This window comes from Hippoglossus hippoglossus, chromosome 23 (assembly GCF_009819705.1).
Source record: "Hippoglossus hippoglossus isolate fHipHip1 chromosome 23, fHipHip1.pri, whole genome shotgun sequence".
NCBI classification, from domain to species: Eukaryota; Metazoa; Chordata; class Actinopteri; order Pleuronectiformes; family Pleuronectidae; genus Hippoglossus; species Hippoglossus hippoglossus.
The window spans coordinates 3,993,345-4,013,242 of record NC_047173.1 but is presented as its reverse complement, the minus strand read 5'-3'; the positions used below and the strand labels follow the sequence as shown (position 1 = coordinate 4,013,242).

General features: G+C 40.7%; 2 protein-coding genes across 4 annotated transcripts in view; one reads left to right on the top strand and one right to left on the bottom strand.

Annotated features, from left to right (window-relative positions):
* rerg (RAS-like, estrogen-regulated, growth inhibitor) overlaps positions 1-3,978 on the top strand; it is a 55,523-nt gene extending 51,545 nt beyond the window's left edge. For all 3 annotated transcript variants that reach the window (XM_034577632.1, XM_034577631.1, XM_034577633.1), the window contains 2 exons: positions 643-716; positions 2,544-3,978. In XM_034577632.1, coding sequence (XP_034433523.1) covers positions 643-716; positions 2,544-2,954 — 485 coding nt within the window. In that variant the 3' untranslated portion in view covers positions 2,955-3,978. The remainder of the gene's footprint in view (positions 1-642; positions 717-2,543) is intronic.
* A 12,895-nt stretch (positions 3,979-16,873) lies between these two features.
* Positions 16,874-19,898, bottom strand: part of LOC117757480 (synapsin-3-like) — a 100,362-nt gene continuing 97,337 nt past the window's right edge. Inside the window, exon 14 of the mRNA XM_034578674.1 lies at positions 16,874-19,529. Within this exon, the coding sequence (XP_034434565.1) occupies positions 19,406-19,529 (124 nt within the window). The 3' untranslated portion in view covers positions 16,874-19,405. The remainder of the gene's footprint in view (positions 19,530-19,898) is intronic.

The following is a 19,898-nucleotide window of genomic DNA, read 5'->3' as shown; positions in this document are numbered from 1 at the left end:
TGGTAGCAATGATGGCGAAATCATACAGAATCTGTCTTTACAAGAAGGCTTTGGGGGTTTGTGTCGGTGCTCTCTGCGAAGTGTTTACACAGATGGGAGTTTTTTACAAGGGAGCAATTCAGGCAGATAACTCCTGCCCTGTCCAAGGTGGAATGAAAGGTCACAGTCACAGTTCACACCTGTGTTCCTGGGCCAGGAATAAGCAGCACTTATCCTGTTTTTCAACCCAGCTAGAGTTGAAGCTCAGGCCATCTCAGGTCATTGTGGGAGTCAGCCATCTCCCGGCAACAAGGAGGGTCCAACAACCTGCTGAGAATGTCCGCTGAGAAGAGAACACGGTAACCGAGAACATGCTAAGAATGTAGCCCAGGAGTGACCCTATAGCAAATGATTAGGCCACATACCATACACCTTGAGCAGCAGGTCCCCAGTCCTCTATTACTGTGTGTAGCTCCCCTACTCTCCCTCACCATTTCCTGCATCTCCTTCACTATAACTATAAAAAATTATGATGGCATAAAAAATTATTCAATTAAAGTGAGAAGCTCACGTCGAAAGAGTGGAGCTTGTCAGGTGGACTCAGGTGTCACTGGTATCAAATGATTCACTGGATTGAATTTTCTTGTCCTTTGTGTCTTACAGAATCCACATATCGGCATCAAGCCAACATTGATGATGAGGTTGTTTCCATGGAGATTCTGGACACTGCAGGGCAGGTGAGAAAAAGGATCAAACCACTGTGTCAAACATTTGTCGTTCAGTAGTTGATACAAAACAGTGATTTCAAATTATGCATGCTGCATTTTCTTTTACTGTGGAACTGCACTTGAATGTTTTTTTTTAGTTGAAAACTAAGTTATGACCCAGCTTGGATGAAATATATTAATAATGGCTTTAATATCAAATTTATTACCAAATTTATAAATAATCGACATTTATGGGTTGAACATGGCTCTTAACGCCACCTAGTGTTTCAAACCATCTTGGACATTGGAGGGCCAAGGCTTACGAAGAGTAGAGTCAACCGTTTGGGATGCCTCTACATCATGAAATGTATGTAATGTATGTAATATATATATAAAAAATATGAAAAGGTTAACACCCTTGGTCCCCTGCCAACAGTGACTGCTCAAGTGGAAATCTGGAAAGCCGCATTCATTTTCAAATCTTTGTTGAAACTAAACCCCCTAAACCACCACATCATCTACCATTACCACTACTCTGGCTGTTCCTCTCACACACACACACACACACACACACACACACACACCGTCTGAACCGGATTTATGAGACAGCCACTAGCAGTTTAAAAACCTCAGGACCAACATGCTCCTCAGACCAGGTTTAGCCCCGGCATCTCAGCACCAGCTGCCTGTGCCAGCGGTTCAAATGGCTCAGAATGAACAAGGTCTTGACCATCAGGAAACTCTGGAGCTACTGGAGTCGTAGCTCATAGCTAGACAACCTAGGTGACTTAGCACTAGCAAGCTAATTGGTCTGTCGTATGTGTGTGTGTATGTTTACTATGTCTGTGTGAGACGGTACACTTTAACTGATTAACCCTTTATGAATTTTGACAAACATCATTTGCTCAATTCTCTTATCTACAATAATTTTATTCCAAATTGAGAAAAAATTTGAAAAACAATCCATACTTGAAATCATTCAGCTGAGTATTGACACGACATTTACTTTGGACGGACACTTGAGGTAAGAGCTGTGGGAGTGGATATGAGACTGAATGGCACTTAGAGATGGTGGTTTCCTGAAGTCTGACAGAAACATGGACATGAAGATGAACTTGCGTAAGTCCTCCAGCCGATGATAAATATGCTGCACTGGTGCGTAGGTGTTCTGCTGGCAGCTGATTTCCCCCTGCCACTCTTCAGCCAAGTCATCTCACTCATTACGCTGTGGTCTATTTTCAGCAGGCGTTGGGATGAGGTCTGAATGTTTCTGAACGAGGCTGTGGTGAATGTCGGACCTCTCCTGACTCTGATCTTATCAAAGCATGGTCCTAATTCTAACATGATTTGTGGGGCTGCAGTCTTCTTGGTAGCTCATAAATTCCAGGTTCAACAGTCGGTCAGCTACACAAACGTCAAACTCTCCTCGGTCCTCTGGAGGAATGCTGTATTTTTAAGCTTCCTCTACCAACAACTGTGAGATCAGAATCTGTGTGCCTCCCTATAGTCAGGGTATGCACAGTTAAGACCAGAACTACTAGATGAAATATTTCTGCTTTGCTGCTATCGAATTAAGAGCATATGCCTGAATGTTTGCACTATATTGCATTTCTAGCATAAGCAGGTGTGAGAGAGTGGAAAGAGTTAGAAATGAAACACTCGATAGGAGAACTAGGTGTCTTATACAAGCTAACATGGCTGAAAACTGCAAAGAATAAATATTTCTTTTGTTCAAAGCCAAAAGGGCAGAAAAACATAAATGCTTTAAAGTGTCACTAACACAAAAGTTCAGAACAAATCTTTGTTTTAAGCTTGAAAATTCCAATTTGAGAGTCATCTTTTTTGTTTTGATTTCAGGAGGATATCCAGCAGAGGGAGGGTCACATGCGTTGGGGTGATGGATTCATCATAGTCTATGACATCACAGACCGGGGAAGCTTTGAGGATGTGGCACCTCTTCGGAGTCTCCTAGAGGAGGTGAAGAAGCCGAAGAATGTCCCTCTGGTTCTAGTGGGCAACAAGTCAGACCTGGACCATGTCCGGCAGGTTGGCACAGAGGAAGGCGAGCGGCTGGCAGCTGAGATGGCATGCGCCTTCTATGAATGCTCAGCATGTGCCGATGAGGGTGGTGCGGTGGCCGAGGCTTTCCACGAGCTCTGCCGCGAGGTGAGGCGCCGCAAGGCCGTGCAGGGCAAGGCCAGGCGCCGCAGCTCCACCACACATGTCAAACAGGCCATCAACAAGATGCTGACCAAGATCAGCAGCTAGGGAAGACCCACAAAGTCGTCTGATCACACAAGAACAAAAATATATACATTTTTGTAAATGTTTTAAAGAATTTTTTGTTCCAAAATGGACAAAATGTGACTGATATGACATGGAATGTGTTCTTTGCTTATTCTATAATCATGTTCCATCAAAAGATCCAAAGTGCAGGTGCTCAACATTGCACTCTCCAATTGTAAATGTTTATTATTATTTCTCGCCCAAATACTCAAAATTATACTGGATACAGATGATACGAGATGGTTCGTGATGAATCATTGAGTTCTCAACTTGTTTCTTTTATCCTCTCATTTAACTCTTTGAATCAATAAATATTCCAGAGAGCAGTGTGAAACTCGTGCATGCAAACTGTCTCTTTTAGCATGCAGCAAATCCAAGCCTTTTCTGACGAGAAGATTCCTATCTGTATGTTGTCAGTAGGGGGATATTGTGATGTGCTTCGGCCCATGTGTTTGTGTCAGCAAAGGAAAATAAGTTCAGATAACTACTATTAGATCCACTGTCCTTTACCCACGTCAACTCTGAATATTTACCACAGTTGTCAACATCCTGTCCTTCAAGCAAACCTTGTAACAAAGTCTACTACGTTCTGTCGACTTCAACTGTTCTGCAGTGGACTGCGGCTCCCTGTGTTGGGCTAAGACATGTTAACAAGATCTTTTTCCTCACGGAAGCAAAGCACAGGTTCAAAAACATGTCGAGGCTCATGGGAGAACATTTGCTGAAGTTTTATTGAAACCTACGAAAAGAAGCAGATGGCCGTCCTAACATGGCCACATTCCAGGGAGGCTATTCATGGCTCTAATGTTAATACTGTAAACTACAGTACGAATGAGATAGAATATTGCCTTAAGCACTGCTGTGTCTTAGGTGTATACAGAACCCAAAGAAATATACAGTAGTTCATACTGTAACTGTAATATGTAATATCTGTCTCCAGTGTGTGACCCGTCTCTGAAGAAAACAACCAGCTGTTCACTTGCAATTAAAACCAATATATCCCAGACCTAATGAGTCCATATGTTTGGTTGACATCTATGTGAATGTGATTTGACTAACTAGGAGGCCTTCAACCAGACCATTAAAAAAAGCTGCTTTAAGATATGCACTGAAGTCTGAAAATGTTCCTGAAATTCTGACAGGGCTAATATATATATATATACGCAAATATCCGAGTCAGTTGCTCCTGATGTTTTCCTGCTGCACATGGGAGAATATAGCAGGGAAAGTGCAGAGTGAGAGGGCATGTTTCTGCCATGTCAAGCACACAACAAATGCAAAAATGGAAGAATACAAATGTCCCTGAATGAAAAAGAAGTGTTGTATAAATAGAACACACCGACAAAGATGTCCCTTGAAAGGACGAGATTTCAGGGCTATTGGTGACGTATTTTTCAATGTGCTGTGCTTTCCGGAGCAGATTTTATTCACCATGTCCTACCTCCTGCATGTTCTATCTAGGCGCCACCCCCTGAATGTGCTGGAAATGTTCCTGTTGATATGAACGCCTCTGCCTGAACAATCTCCTGCTGCATTCTTCATACATGAAAGGCAAACCTCCAGAAAATGTCTAAAACCAGCTAGAGTGACGTAGTGTCTGCAGACCAAACTTACACTTGCTTTTACCCAACTCCTGAAACCCATTTGCAACCTACGGTTCTGCTGCATGTTATTATTCATGTTTAAATCTGGAATTTTTTTTTCCTTTTGCATGTTAAACTATTCCACAAAACTTAAGTGAACAAATAATACCTTTGTGGTGGGTTATGGAGGAGGCAGTCATGAACAGCTGAGAGGTGTCATTAGTGAAAAGCTTCACAACCATGTTTTTTGGACATGTAAAAAGACTGTTTACTCTAAACCTGCCAAGTAATGTAAATCGGATGATTACTGTCTGATTAGGTTATATAAGGATGACTGGATCTCACTGGTCTGCACATTTAAACACGAGGACTTCTTGATTTGTTAAAGGTCAAATAGACAGAATAATTTAAGATGCATTGTATCATTTAGACATAACTCAAAGGATATAAAGAACAAGTCGCACAAGCACATACACGAGTTCAATTGCTGAGAGAAACTGAGATGAAGAGCATCATGGACCCTAATTACTGATGTTAAATAAGTAAAATATCAAAAGTACAAAGACACAATTAGTATCAATTCAAGCACTTTCAATGGCCGATGTTTAAGTACAAAACCTTCTTCAAGGCCTAGATTACTTCTTGAATTCATGAACTTTCAAGGACTCATTGCAGCCCTGAATATTAAGCTTATCAGGATTTAAACAGAACACACCCAGTTCCTTATGTGCCTCTGCTTCTCTAAACTAGTGCACTGACAGACACGTAAAATCACTCCACACACTCCTGCTCTCATTCAGTCAGGAAGCTCCAGGGAAATATAAAATATCAAAATAAACACCTCTTTTCAATTAATCATTTTTATTGCTGTGAAGCCTGAAATTTAAACCTATTAAATAAAAGTTTTTTTCACTTCCTTCCACACACACACAGGCCAAGAATAGCAAAGCTAAGAGTTACCCACTTCTGACAGTGCACAGTATTAAAAAAGAAAACCTCCAACTAAACACACCCAGTAATTTCAAATAGATTGCTGAGTCAGGAAGAGGACACCAAAACAAAGAATAGCTTACTTTAGCTTGGGTGAAGCAGGAAGGAGTAGCCCAGCTCTATCCTCACTTAATTACTAGAGGCAAAAATCCCATAATAACAAGGGAAAGGAGCCACAGAGCTGTTCCTCATTCTGACCAGACTGTTAAAGTACAATGTCAGGTTTTCCCATTACTGACTGAATACAGAAAAAAGGTAGTTTATCACTGTTGAATGCAACTGGAGGTTTAACTTTTCACTGGCGAAAGGATCATTCTACCAGAACTGATGCCGTAGGGGTAAAATACTCCCTTTATCCTGTAGTGTGAACGATGCATCAACATGACTGAAAGCACAAACAAGCATCATCTGAGGTCACGTTCCTCCACCACTCCACGTTTGCTATTATTTATATTTTAAGTTGCATTAAACTGATTTAGGGTGTATAGGAATAAGCAGGGTTCCACACCTTCTTAAACATCAAATTCAAGGACTTTGAGGACTTTCCAGCCACAACTGCAAGGACCCACTGCAGAGTTATAACATGGATCCAGGTTCATTACTGCAACAACGCAGAGTTTACAGAAAACAATAAAAAAGATAGAGTGGTCTGGATATGTGAACATTGTCTCAGTTGCAGTCTGCAAACTGAATGTGGTCTTTTGCCTTTTCTAACACAGCACAGCAGCATAATATAGTGTACAGCGGGTTGAACGACAATGACAGAGACAAATTTAGTTCAAGAGCGGAGAGATACTGTGAGACAAGGAGCTGCATGTAGCCTAGTTACTAATGGTAAATAGATAAAATACACAACAAAATAAAGGATTTCAATGGCCTACGTCTATGCCTATTTTCAGAATATCCTGAAATCCTATATTGCTGGATAGTGGGAGGAAGTGGAGCTGCAGCTTCCATCTGTGTATACAGACTATATGCCCCCCCCATCCACCCCAAATCCAGAATCAAATGGGTTCTGCAATTGAACTAATGGAATCTAATATTCAGAACAACAACAAAAAACTATCTTAATTTAATTTACGATGGTGATATGATATTTAAATAAAGTTCAAGTTTAGTCAAATCTGAACCTGGATAAGCAGCTGAAAATGAATTGATAGAAGTATGAGTATAGTCTTTTTACACTATAGTACCATGTAGTTGTGTACCCTTCATGTGACGTGAGGTGTCATGTGATTACTCACTGTTCCTTCAGTCTGTCCAGGGCGCCGTGCACGTGCGTGTGCAGCAGGTAGACTCCTCACGCACGCGCGCCCCGTCCCCCTCTGCTACTGCTACCAGAAAATCCACAATGATGACACATTATAATTTTTTAAACTGCAAATGTCCACACGTGTCTATGTTTGTAAATACTGATAATACGCACGTGTTACACGGGAAGTCTCCTCTCGGCACAGCTGGCAGCAGCTTGAACTAACGAGCTAGCATAAGTCCGTCACCTGCTAGCGGCGTTCAGGTCTAATATGTCGGACTTACGTTTCTGTTCGACACGGTAACACAACGATATAAATATCAGCAGCTTCCGACTCAAGTTCCAAACGTTAACTTTACTCACTTTAACTCTAAACATACGTTTCTTTCATTTTGTACTTTCTGCGTTTACACTCGATATCTATCACCGGTTCTCTTTGTCCCGCCCATCTTCAAACGCGGTAGGTTATGGTGCTCTATGGTCCCTGATTGGCTACATCAGCGATTCCGACACCTGACCAACCAATGAACAACAAGTAAATAGAACATGAGAAGTTCAAGGGTTCCTCTAATCGGAGGACACTTTAGTTGCTTCATAAAACTAGTAGTTTAATCATTAATGAGCCGCTCGATATTTTTAAACAAAACACATTGGTAATCTAATATCGATGTCCAAAAAAGTATTATTTAAACACACTTAAAGTAGGGGGGTCAATTTAGAAGTAGAATTAGAGATATTCCTACTTTTCGCTCTCTTGTCCTATGGCACCCTGACACCAAAGAACAAGCAAACAATTAATAAATAAATCAGACTTTATTTTTCTAGCACTTTTCATAAAAACAATCTAACATAAAGCGCTTCACATAAAAACATCCCCAGTATACACACATACACAAACACGCACACACATCCAAGTGGCCTCTCCAGCCCAATGGCCTGGGACCCCAACCAGTGGGGGTCCCAGGCCATTAACCTCACTGGCTTCCATAGCTCGTCCCTGACCTTGGAATTGTTGACGCTCCAATATCTGGGTGTAGGTTGAGTGTCAGAGTTTATTGTTGACCTTGAAACAGAAGTTGACAAAACCATCTCACTTAATCTGCTGATAAAAAAAAACACGTGATACGATCAGACACTTTCAGAACAAACATCAAATGGAGCTTGTTTGCGAGGTCAGAGAGGGAACTTTTCATCAATCAGCCGTAAGATTAAAACTTGTATCAGATTTCAGTGGTGCAGCTGATCAGTGTGTGTGTCAAGCTGGACAAGACGTCCTTAAAGTGATTAGAAAATGTGAAGATTAATTTAAGCTTGATTTCCTTTTGAAATCTGGTCACTGCCAGTTGGACTCATCACTGCAACAAGTTGTCAGATGCAGAATGTAATCATCATCCTTGTCCTTGAATGTAGCACGAAGCAGCCTGTGTTTATAATTTTCTAGTATTTTGTAGCATTGTGCTCAGTCGGAGGAAAAATATTCAGCAGACAGATCTGGAATGCACATCTGCTGATACAACCAATGCGAAAAATAAAATCCCCAGAATGGAAAATAATTCCCACATCCTCACACAGGCTGATATCTCCCATGCATCCTGTTTAGATATGCAGTCATGGGGAAAACGAGCTCTGCAGTGATTTGGGCACATTCACATAAATAACCACGATTGCGTTATGACTGACAGACGGGATGACTGAGATAAAAATACAGCAGAGGACAAACAGAGGTAGTCAATGAGAAAGATTTTGGATGCACAGCGTGTTTACTTTTTGGGAATAGAAAGGGGAGCACTGAGGTTCTGCAGCAGAGGAAATGAACGGCCTGCAGAGAGAGGGGGGACCGTTCCCTCTGTAAACAGCCGGACTCTCCAAAGCTCTTCTCTCCCCCTTCAGCCTAATCTCTTACAAACAACACGTACGTCTTACTCTGAGTGGCCGCACACTGACACACTGTTTAAGTTGAACTCAGAAGAGTTTATTTCTAAGAACACTGAACAGAGCATCTGATCTCAAGGAGGAAAACATCATCACCTCGGCTCCATCAGCCGGGTGTCTCACAGTATCCAGTGCTTGAAGGTGTAAGATTCTCCTCGGCCTCAGATCTGCTCGTCAACAACAACTCATATTGTATTAATAGAAAAAAACTTGGCATAAAACTCTGAAACTCAAATAATTACATTTGCAAAAGATCTACTGATTTAAAGGCTGATAATTCTTTAACACAATTTGTACAGTACCTAAATTCAAACAGGGCACTTTATATCATTGTAACCTATCTTCAAGACTTTTGGAAGAACAATAATGAGATTTATGCAATAAATTACTTTATTATTTCCTGATAATTGTAAACTTTACCCTACAAACATATTAAATTACAGGCTTGACCTGTCGTCCTATTATCAGCAAATCACATTGTTTCTTTTTCCCCAGGAATCTTCTTGGACATAAATTGAAAATAAATTGGAAGATTACAGACTGAAATTAAATTACAAATGCTAATGATTCCAGATGGTTTTTGGTTTCTCCTTCCATCATGCACAAAGCCAACCTTTTCACTTATTCATAAGAAACATAAAGATCCAATGGAAACAGTTATTTAAGAATGTACTCAGCGCATTCATGCTCTCCAGCAGATGAACTTGTTTTTGCATAAGACTATTCATGCAAGGAGGCAGATTAAATCTTGATCTTTGTAGTAAATGAATATGAATCTAGAGCCAACACACGGAGTCAGTAGCAGAACAAAATATTCCAGATACTAACGCATCTGGAATTTTTGCAGTAGCTATCGGGGGATGAAGCTTTGTTCTCAAGGTTTTGCAGATACATGCAGGTCAGTCTGTGTGTGTGTGTGTGTGTGTGTGTGTGTGTGTGTGTGTGTGTGTGTGTGTGTGTGTGTGGCCAAGTGCCGATTCGTCAGTCTTACTGTCTTTATGTGGACATCAACATGGATAAATGCAGACACAGACATACAACAAACTGTGAGCCAAAGTCGGGATTTCTGTCTCTCTGTTTTTCTCTCTGTCCCTCCGTGCTCACTGAGGCATCGCAGTTGCCATGACAACCAAGGCCTTTCTTGTTTTAAAGATACTCACTCTGGTGACCGAGGCATTGTTGTACAGTCGGCAGGTCTGAGAGGGAAAAGGGGGTTTCTTACACACACACACATACTTACAGTACTACTGCAGCACTACTACATGCACATCCACACAGAGCCCCCCTCACAAACCCTGGTTAAATGATGATGCACATTGAGACTCACACACTGAGCTGAATCAAACTGAGTGAAGGTTCAAGGTGCCACTTCAGCCTTTACAATGACTTATGTTCTTCCTGAGGGCCGTGTAGTTACACTGTGTGCCTCCAGTGAGGAGATATCAGCTTTAATGAAGAAATGTAAGATTCACAGTGTCTGGAGGAACTCTGTCTTTGATGGCAAATGCTTTCACAGAATCCAGAATTTGTTTTTAATAAAATTCTCAAACTACTACACTTCCCACAATCCATGTGACTTGTTTGTGTGATAACCTTTGACCCTCAGGCATCAGCCTTGTACCTGTAGCTGCATCACAGCCCTGCCAACGTCTTACAGAAAAGTGCTACCAGGAGTGTTTTAACATTCAATATAACAATTTACCTTGTGTGTATTTTTTATTATTATTACCATTATTTGGTATTCCACTTAGAGATAAATAATATTCCTCGTTGCTAAGCAACATCCTTGTCTGATGCGGTTAGATTAAAGCTGCTCGGTCTGTGGAACAGAAGAACACACTGATATATTGTTGCCTTTTTCATTTGTGTGTGTTTGTTCATGAAGAAAAGCAAGACACAGAGCGAAAGTATTTACTTACAGTTGTGTGTGTGTTTGTGTGTGCGTGTGTGTGGCCACCTGATGAATGAGAGTTTTTATTTTCCAACGACTCATAAATATCCCGGCCTCAGGCGTTTTGGATGCCTACGTTGACTGTGTGCTGTTGGTTCTGGGCAGATCAGGGTTTCTGATGAAATGAGGTTGAAGGGACAAGTAACGCAGTCGGCAGTAAAATCAAAAGGAGCTGAAGGACACGCAAACACGTCATAGATCTGAGGATAAATCCTTCTCTAGGGTCCAGCAGCTGAATCCCCTGTAAGACGTCAAAGTTTGAAATGGTCTCTCTCCTTCACCTGTCACTTCAGTGCCACGGCCACAGAGTGACTCACCTCCACTCTGGATACCTACAGTGAGTATCGTCCTTCACCCGTCCAAGAGTCTCAGCATCCGTTCCCTGTGTTCACTTCATTCTTCACATTGCTCACTCTCATCTGTTTTCTCTCCTGATTTGAACACAGAGATGGGTGATAATTCTCAGTGAGTTCGTATCTACAAGCTCCTCCTTCACCATTAATGTAAGAAAACATGTCTATGACGCAGCTTTTATATTTCTCTAGGATTCACATTATTCAGGGATCTCATGAAAGTATCTCTATCCCAAGTGCAAGAGTCTGCTGTTCATTTACCAAAGCATCAAACTGCTCAACAGTGACATAAACCTTATATAATGCACAAGTAATATGTTATACGTTATATATGATGGTGGAAGGAAAAATAGAAATGAGGGGGAAATCAGTTTCAGACAAAGCAGCAGTGTTTGCTGAAGCTGTTATTAAATGACCTGTAATTTTCCAGGTAACACAAACACTGTGATGTCAGTGAAATGCTACAGCAATGACCGACTTTCCATTTAGTCTCAATGTGTTTGGTTACAAGATTGTATTTCTCAAATGAAGACAGGACACTGAGGATCATGTCCACAGCTTGAAGCCAGATATGAAGAAGGATGGGTTTGTTTGGGAGGACACCACCCCCTACTGGTATGATTGATTCATTATGTGAGCGTATAACAACCCTCTGATTTCTGCCACTTTCAAGATGTGAAGAATTACAGACACAAACTTCACCATCTCCCTTCTCTCAAAACAAGTTTATACAAAGTGTTGTCACGGAGCTGTTTGTTGTCGACTGGCACACGGGGGCCGCAGGCAGGCAGGGACCTGCGGCAGATGAGGGATTGGACATTCCACCTGGAGAATGCACGGAGGAATCACACTGGCAGCAGATTAGCATCAGGCTGCCAGTCGTCTGGTATGCAACACGTGTCTCGGACTGGGAAACAAATGCGAAGCACAGCAGGAACTGTGGGGAGGTTTCGGGGAGGGTCAGAGGGTGAGGGGTGCAGGATTTTAAAGCACAATACTAACACAATACTCACACTGAAAACTGAATAAGAAGAGAGGTGCATCCCTTTTAAAGGACTAATGAAAATCACTTATATAGTATGAGGCAAATTGATAAATGAAAGTGATTCTTTAAGAAACACAGTGTTTTACATATAGATGAAAATATAGTGAAAATAATTGATTCCCCTTTTTGCCAGGGACCCCCTGCAACCACTCAAGGACCCTTGGGAGTCCCCAGACCCCACTTTGAGATCCTCTGCTGTACAGGCTGTGGTGTTGTTCAGTTCCTCTTTTTTTTAAAACCTTGTCATCCCTTCATTTTCTCAGTAAGAGTTCAGATTAAGTGTTGAATGCAAATCTCTACTTGTCTTTGTTCACAATCATCAGACAAATATCAGGAAATAATGATTCTTACTTGGTAGTTGAGTGGTTGTTTTTCTCTGTGTTCACCGGCGACCTGTGGCTCACACTTCGTGCCCAATGCCAGCTGGGGTTCGCTCCAGCTGCCCCCCCCCCCCAGCCACAATCCTTACAGGGTAATGGCTGCATGGATGGATGTTGTCCCACTAAATGTTTAGACAAGTTTTATTTGAGGGAGGTTTTACCCGGAATGCATCTAAAATCAAGAACAGAAACGTACAGATGTTCTCTGACGTAATGTTGACTATATGCAAGCTGATTTACTAACAGTGGTACTGTTAAAGTTTACAATACTCTTTATTCTTTTATATATGTGATCAATCAAGATGAATAGCTGGAGGTTTATATGAGTTCTGATATTAAACACATCAATCACAATCTCACTTAGCTACTAACTCAAGACGAAATGGTCCAGTCCACAAGAAAATGAACCCTATACTATTTTTTATACTATAAATGTTGATTAATGGTTCAAGATAATGATACATGACTTGTGTTTTAAATGATTCGTATACTGTATATCGTCGTTGTGCGTCGGTATTGTTGTAAAAATGAGAACTGCTGTTGTGCTATAGGTCTTTTAGTTTGACGTCTCTATACTGATTTCCTGACATATCAGGCCAAAACTGTTTCCTCTGTATTATAGAATATTCAATTACCCTTTGAAATACATAATCATGTCAACATTCACTATTTAAAATTGTAGATGAAGCCTCGTCAGTGTGTTTTCAGTCCATGAGTCTAAACGCTGCTCCGGACCTTTAATTTCATAAAGTTGCACTTGTAAATATTTCCATATTAACAATGGACCTTGTGTACTTGACTCTACAGCAGCGCTCTCCAACATCTTTCAGTTTATTGTCTTGTTGTTGTGGCACACAACGTTACTGTTTCGGTTCCGTCTTGCCATTCACGAGCGATTTTCAGAAAATAAAAGCCCTTATAAACCCACTGTATGATACCTGCAGAGAAACAAGTGTCAGGCAGACAAAGTAAGTGACTATGGCTGGGAAACGCTCCAGCTGCTTCAGAGCCTCACATTTCCCTCAGGTTAATGGAGGTCAGAACACAAGGAAAAGGAGTTGGTCAGATACACAACTACAAGTTAAAGCTCATACAGTGTATTTCTCCATGTCTGCTGCAGGTGTAAATTAGCAGGATGGCATTTAAAGTTGATGTAGGCCTACATCAACTTTAAATGTCACAATATCAGTGTTGTGTTTACTGTGGGGAGAAAATCTATTCATGCAGGTTTACAATAGAAATGTTAAACATCTATTATTTCAATGAATACCCTCAGTTCCAAGCACCTTTCTCCTGTTATTCCAAAAAGAACCAATATAAAATATTCAGAGGAATATCTGGGTGATGATGCCATTGTTTGAAAAGCAATAAAGCGCGAGGGTGTGCGCAGTGACACATTCAAGACTGAATGTGTTTCACATTACCTCTGTTAACATTAGGGCTTAACACAATTCATTTGAAAGCTTGACGGGAAGAGGGCAGCGGATGAAAGTCTGTGGCGGCGTCCAGCAGGTTTCCCTCTCTGTGGCCTCGGGTTGCCAGTCGCCTTTTAACAGGCCGAGCTCCAGGCCAAGAGGTATAAAATACGGTAGTAATCCAAGATGAAGGGATTTTGGGATTATCACTACATTTTCTCAAAGTTGCGTGTTGCAGACTGGATTTTGTTTAAAAGGTAGAGTGCGAGCCAGGACGTCTCCTGAGGTGACCATAAATGGAGAAAACCCCTGGAATCTCTGCGGGTGACTGGTAGAAAGTGGAATGCGCAGCCGCAGGTGTAATAAAAGTTTTAATAACAGAAATCTTGATTTTTCGGACAAAAGAAGTGAAATACAGAAAACAAACTAATCTTGATACTAATAAATTACAGAAACACATGAGATGCATCACACTTCTCACAAATAAGCAGCCAGACGTTAAGATCACATGACGACCGAATGTACACACCTGAGGCACACAGAGAGGGGAGGGGGGAGGGGGGGTCTGTTTTCATGCCACATTTACACCGATATACCGAACATCTATACACTTAGAGTATCACACGATATCGCCCACCATTCAGCGGAGAGGAAGGGACACAGTGGACTGAAAGATCGGCAAATAAACCCGTGCAATGACATTAATATTTTCACGTTTCATTTACAAATACCATATTTAAAGAGGACTTGATTTCCTTGCAGTATTAGCTGTATTAATGGCAAGTCTCTGAGGCTGCATATATTCATATATTCAGGCTTTGTATCAGTTCAACACACCCAGAGTTGAGCCAGTGACTCAACCATGTCGTAACGAAGAGGAAAGAAAACAAGTTACAAATAAATTGAGTATTGTGTTATCTCCAAAAAATATGAAAGACATAGTGAAGTGATGCAACACTTTTCAGTTTTGTGAAAGGAGCAGCGACGGTGCACACACTGCAAACGAATGTTCATCCGGGACATCAACAGCAGGTTTCAAGAGAGACATTTATAAGTTAGGAGATTTTGGGGCGAGGAAGGGTGAAGCTAAGGGCTGTGACTGGCTGAGAAAGCTGTCATTCAAACAAGTAACATTAAAGAACTTGTATCTCTAATTGTCATTAGAGGCTGGAACCATAAAAGAAACTGGGAACCGGGGCCGGATTAACCTGCAGGGGGGGCTAGGGTTAGTCTGGATGTTAAAGGAAATCAAGACTCTGGTCTTTCTGGGGTTGGTGTCACACACTTTTCTACAGCCCACGAATCACAACAAATTGAAAGGAAGCACCTCCGTCTCACTTTTCTTTGTCATTCGCTGCTCTTTTCACAAAACCTGTTCCAGTACTACCACTCTACAGTCAGTTCCTGCAGAGCACTGCTCAACTTGAGGTAGTTACTAGTGAACTTTGCAGCTCAGTTCAAATTGAGTCAAATCAACAAATGTATCAGGTGTGTTAAGCTACGATAAAGCAGCCGAGCGAGAGACTTTGTTATAAAACATTTTTAAAACCCAAACAAGCAAATAAACCTTAAATCATCTGACATCTGGTCACTGATTTTGATCTGACCTAACACATGAGCATACGTATATATATATATGTATATATAGATGCACATGAACATATGTATATAGATGTAGTTGGCAGCAACTACATCCTGAACTGCATTTTAAACCCAAAGTGCACTAAAACTGAGAGAAGTGACATCAGAGTTAACCTTTCATCGTGACAGACATACTGGTAATTCAACTGTGTGGACAGGCCACCTAACGTCTTTAAAGGTAACAGACACAGTGCTCAGAGTCAGTTCATCAGTGATGTCACAGCCGTTATTGCGTGGCACATAAGGGACAGTGAATCCTCATGGTTTAGTTTATGGCTTATCACATCGCAGTATAACACACTAAGTGGTAGGTATCTTTACAACAAAACAAAAACAATATGATTGTAACTGTCAGGGAGTCTCACGACAAGATGCTAATTTGGTCCGTTTTGACACAGTGCCAAAGGCGCTTGCAAAAAAGTGCTCAGTGACGAGACACTGGATTATCTGCAGATCAGTTTTACTTTTCCAAACAATCACTGGACGCAGATTTATGACGAACGAGACAACACTCAAAACAAGAGGTTTGGCAAACTGAAATGGCGATAAAAGAAAATATCACAAGCATAGACTTCCTGGTGTTTGAACGTGAGTAGGCTGACTGATTGTTTGCTGACCACGCCCTGTGTTCAAAGCATAGACCGTATATAAAGATGGACGACACGACAACTCCCCAAATGTGAAGCCAAAATATCTCGGACACCCCCTGGTGGCTGTCTGCAGTATAGGTCATAAGTCCTAACAAAAAATACAAGGTGCAACTCAAGGACATTTTTCTCCTTGAAATTTGGTTTTAACTAGTTATTTTATGCTACAAAAACAGGAAAAAACACCGTGATTGACAGCTGAGACTGACTCGTAATTGGCTGAGCACATGTATGGGCGGGACTTTGATATTGTGGCTCCACTCTACGATCACTACTGTGGCTCCGAATGACTGAGTCCAGGGACACGACGTTCATCTTTATAAACGGTCTATAATTCAAATAAAAAATACGAAGCAGACGTGTAAGAAACGGATTAGATAGTCGATACATGAGCTACAAATATTAGCGTGTTTGTTTGCCTAGCTTACTGCTAACAGTCGTAATGTTACTTTAACGGTAAAGAAGCTTTTCACACGACATTATTTTAGTTTTACTTCACATAACGAAGAGCATTCATGACACATACCGGCGAGTCCTCATTTTAAAAGTGAAACATGTATTTGGTTACAGTGCTGTGCGATGATGAAAAGCTAAACTTGTGTAGCAACAGCAGCTAGCAACTTGAGTTAGACAAACAACTGTAGCTCCACACACTGACGATAAAGATCCGATTATTTTTGCTCCAGAGCAACTGTTTGTTGAAGTAAAACTACAAACCTGATCATTGCTTCGTAACATTATTCGTTATGTTGAGTGCATTTTATTTTGTCAAGCTAACAAAGCTAACGCACACGGAGCATTTTTAGTGCAATGAACAAGCAATGCTAGTTTAAAAAAAAGGCTTGGTAAAAATAACGACTTGTCTTTAAAAACTAAATGGGGTAGAACTTATTATTAACAAAATTATTGCCAAGATGAGCGGCTCTTTTTTAGTGATCGTATCATTGATAATCAGAATGGCAAATTTACAACTTAACACACACACACACACACACACAGCCACACACGACATAGATTTTATACAGATTCATGCATTTGTATAAATGTTATCTTATAATAAGGACCATTATTATTATTATTATTATTATTAATAAATGTAATACTTTGGAAACATGACAGGTCCATTTAAACTCTATACTGCACAATGAATGTCCCCTTTTACACACTCTTTTTCATATTTTTCGTTTTTGTCCAGGTCCATCTAAACCAAATAGGAGAAAAAAAACATATCTCTGCTTATTCAGTTTTCTTTCACAGAAAATTATGGCGCCAACGACCAGACATCTTTATGTCCAATTCATAGATTATGAGATTGTGATTGTGTTCTGCATGAAAAGCAACATATACAGTCAAACTCTCTCTGGAGGCAACTGTTGCACCGAGGCTGAAGGAAATATTGTTTGGGGGAAATAATTCACCTTGCCTCATTCTTGTAATTTCAAATTGTAATGTTTCCGGTATAAGATGTAATTTGGTGATAACTATAAGCAACCGAGAAAGATAAATAATAGGAATTAGGTTTCTATCACCTAAATACATTTTTACATAGATCATAATAGCGTAGGTTGCATCTTAAAAGCAGATTTGGAAGGAAATTACCTTTGGGCTTATAACAAGTCCTGCATGTGGGTACCTATGCCATAAAGATATTTCTAACAACATGTGTTCAATATCATTTTCATCAAAATTTCTCTAAATAGTTAAGACCAAGATTTATGTTTGACTCTGTTTGACTTTACGTACTGTACATTCATTTACGTGCAGTTCCAAAGCAGGATGAAAGTAACTGATACAACACACACACACACGCACGCACACACACACCATGCGACCAAAAGCTAAAACAGGATGCTAAATGATCTGCTGTCCCAGCTGACACTGGTTGTAGAGAATAAAGGAGAATTAAGATGCGATGTTACACGACCAAACCAAATCTTTTTCTGTCTGAATGAAGCACATAATTAGTCTCAAGATATTACAACCTCTCCATTTACCTTTAAACACATATTAGTAGATAGTATTTTACAAATCCCCAAGAAAAATACTCCATAGTGCTACTCACTAAAAGCACGAAACATCAAGAAAAAGAAAGATCGCAGGGGGAAGATCTGAGCTGTGATGGAAGACCATGGCTGCGAGCCAGTCCAGCATTTGCACCTTGTGAAATCACAAGCTCATGAGTTGGTTCGCTGTCTTTGTTTTCTTGACCCAGTGCAGACGGGATGTTTTTTTTTTTTTTACTGCGTTGTTAAAAAGCACTTTGGTAGTTTTTCGGCCAAGGTAAAGGAGTAAGCCAATGTGTGTCTACAGCACGTGGATGTCTGAGAGATGTGCTGGAAAGACGCTTGAAAAGGTCGCTGGTGAACCGTGTGGACTCGGTGCATTTCTCATGAGCTCACGGGAACAGATTCAGATAAGTATATTGCTGTAGATGTTTGGAAGCCGCGCGTCAATTCAAGTCCTGGAAATAAATTCAAAATAAATATAGAAATAAGTTAAACATGAACAGTAAACAATTTCACTGGTTGGACGAACAAATGAAGAATAACGTCTACATAGCAAGCAGTACCAGCAAGATCATGATATACACTGTAGTTATTTAACACTAGAAAGGCCAAACTCATTAACTGCCTGATGATTTGCATGCAAGAGGGCATTCACATATTTGTACTGATGCTGCACTTCAAATTACAGCATCGACTTTAAAACTTTTTTTGTTTACATGAATCCTGCAGTGCTGTTAAATAAAGAAATACAAGGAATTATGGGTAAAAGGAGACAGTTGCACGAGTACATTGGGAAAAATCTGCTAAATAAAGGCTAAATTTATGACTATATGGACCTAGTGTATGTGTTTATATTTTCTTAAGTGAACAGCACTGTGGAGTAAAAGTAACAGAAATGTGAATGGGGTTTGGTTTGATTCTGCGTCTGCACTGGTATCCCTCATCTCTTAACATCTCCTGTGAAGAAAACAAACACAAATATGTCAGCTTTTAAAGTTTCACTCATCACCGTGGTGACCTTCATCTGAAATCCGTTTGGCCTTTCTAGTGATAAATTTATTGTGGATTTGACGACAGCGGGTCGCACCAGGTGTTTGACTTCACAAACATGGAGAGAGAACAGGAAGCTGAGGCTCGGAGGAGGAAAGAGACTCCATTACAGATTAACCCAGTCAGGGTTTGGTTTTTTTCTCCACACCTGACGACTGACAGGAAGAGGAAGCTCCTGGGAAAGTTTGTTAGTCGGAGAAGAGGCTGGCGAAGGACTGTCGGAGGCTGCGGATGGTCTCGGCTTTGGCCTCGTCGTCAGTCACACTTCCTCGTAACGTCTCTGTGAAGGAGTTGGTCAGGGACTGGGATTTGCTGAGAAGTCAACAGAAGACTAGTTAGAGTTTCTACATTTGTAAGAAAAGAGGACAGATGACAAGGTAAATCCTGCATGTAATATTTATTTTATAAATGTTCACCAAACCACATTCAATGTAGTTTTGTCAACAATTAAGGTCTATCGGTAAAAAGGAGACTCAAGTGTCCTATCTGACTCTGTGTCTCCCCCTAGAATCAGCTTTGGGCTATTTTTGTGATGAACATTAATAACCAGAATAAAACCCACAGTACACCTCTTTTAAAGGGCCCTTATGAATCCATAATTAAATTCACTTGATCCAGATGTTAATTTGGATCGGCACCAAATTACACACACTCATGAATATCAGTCCCCTGAACATGTCT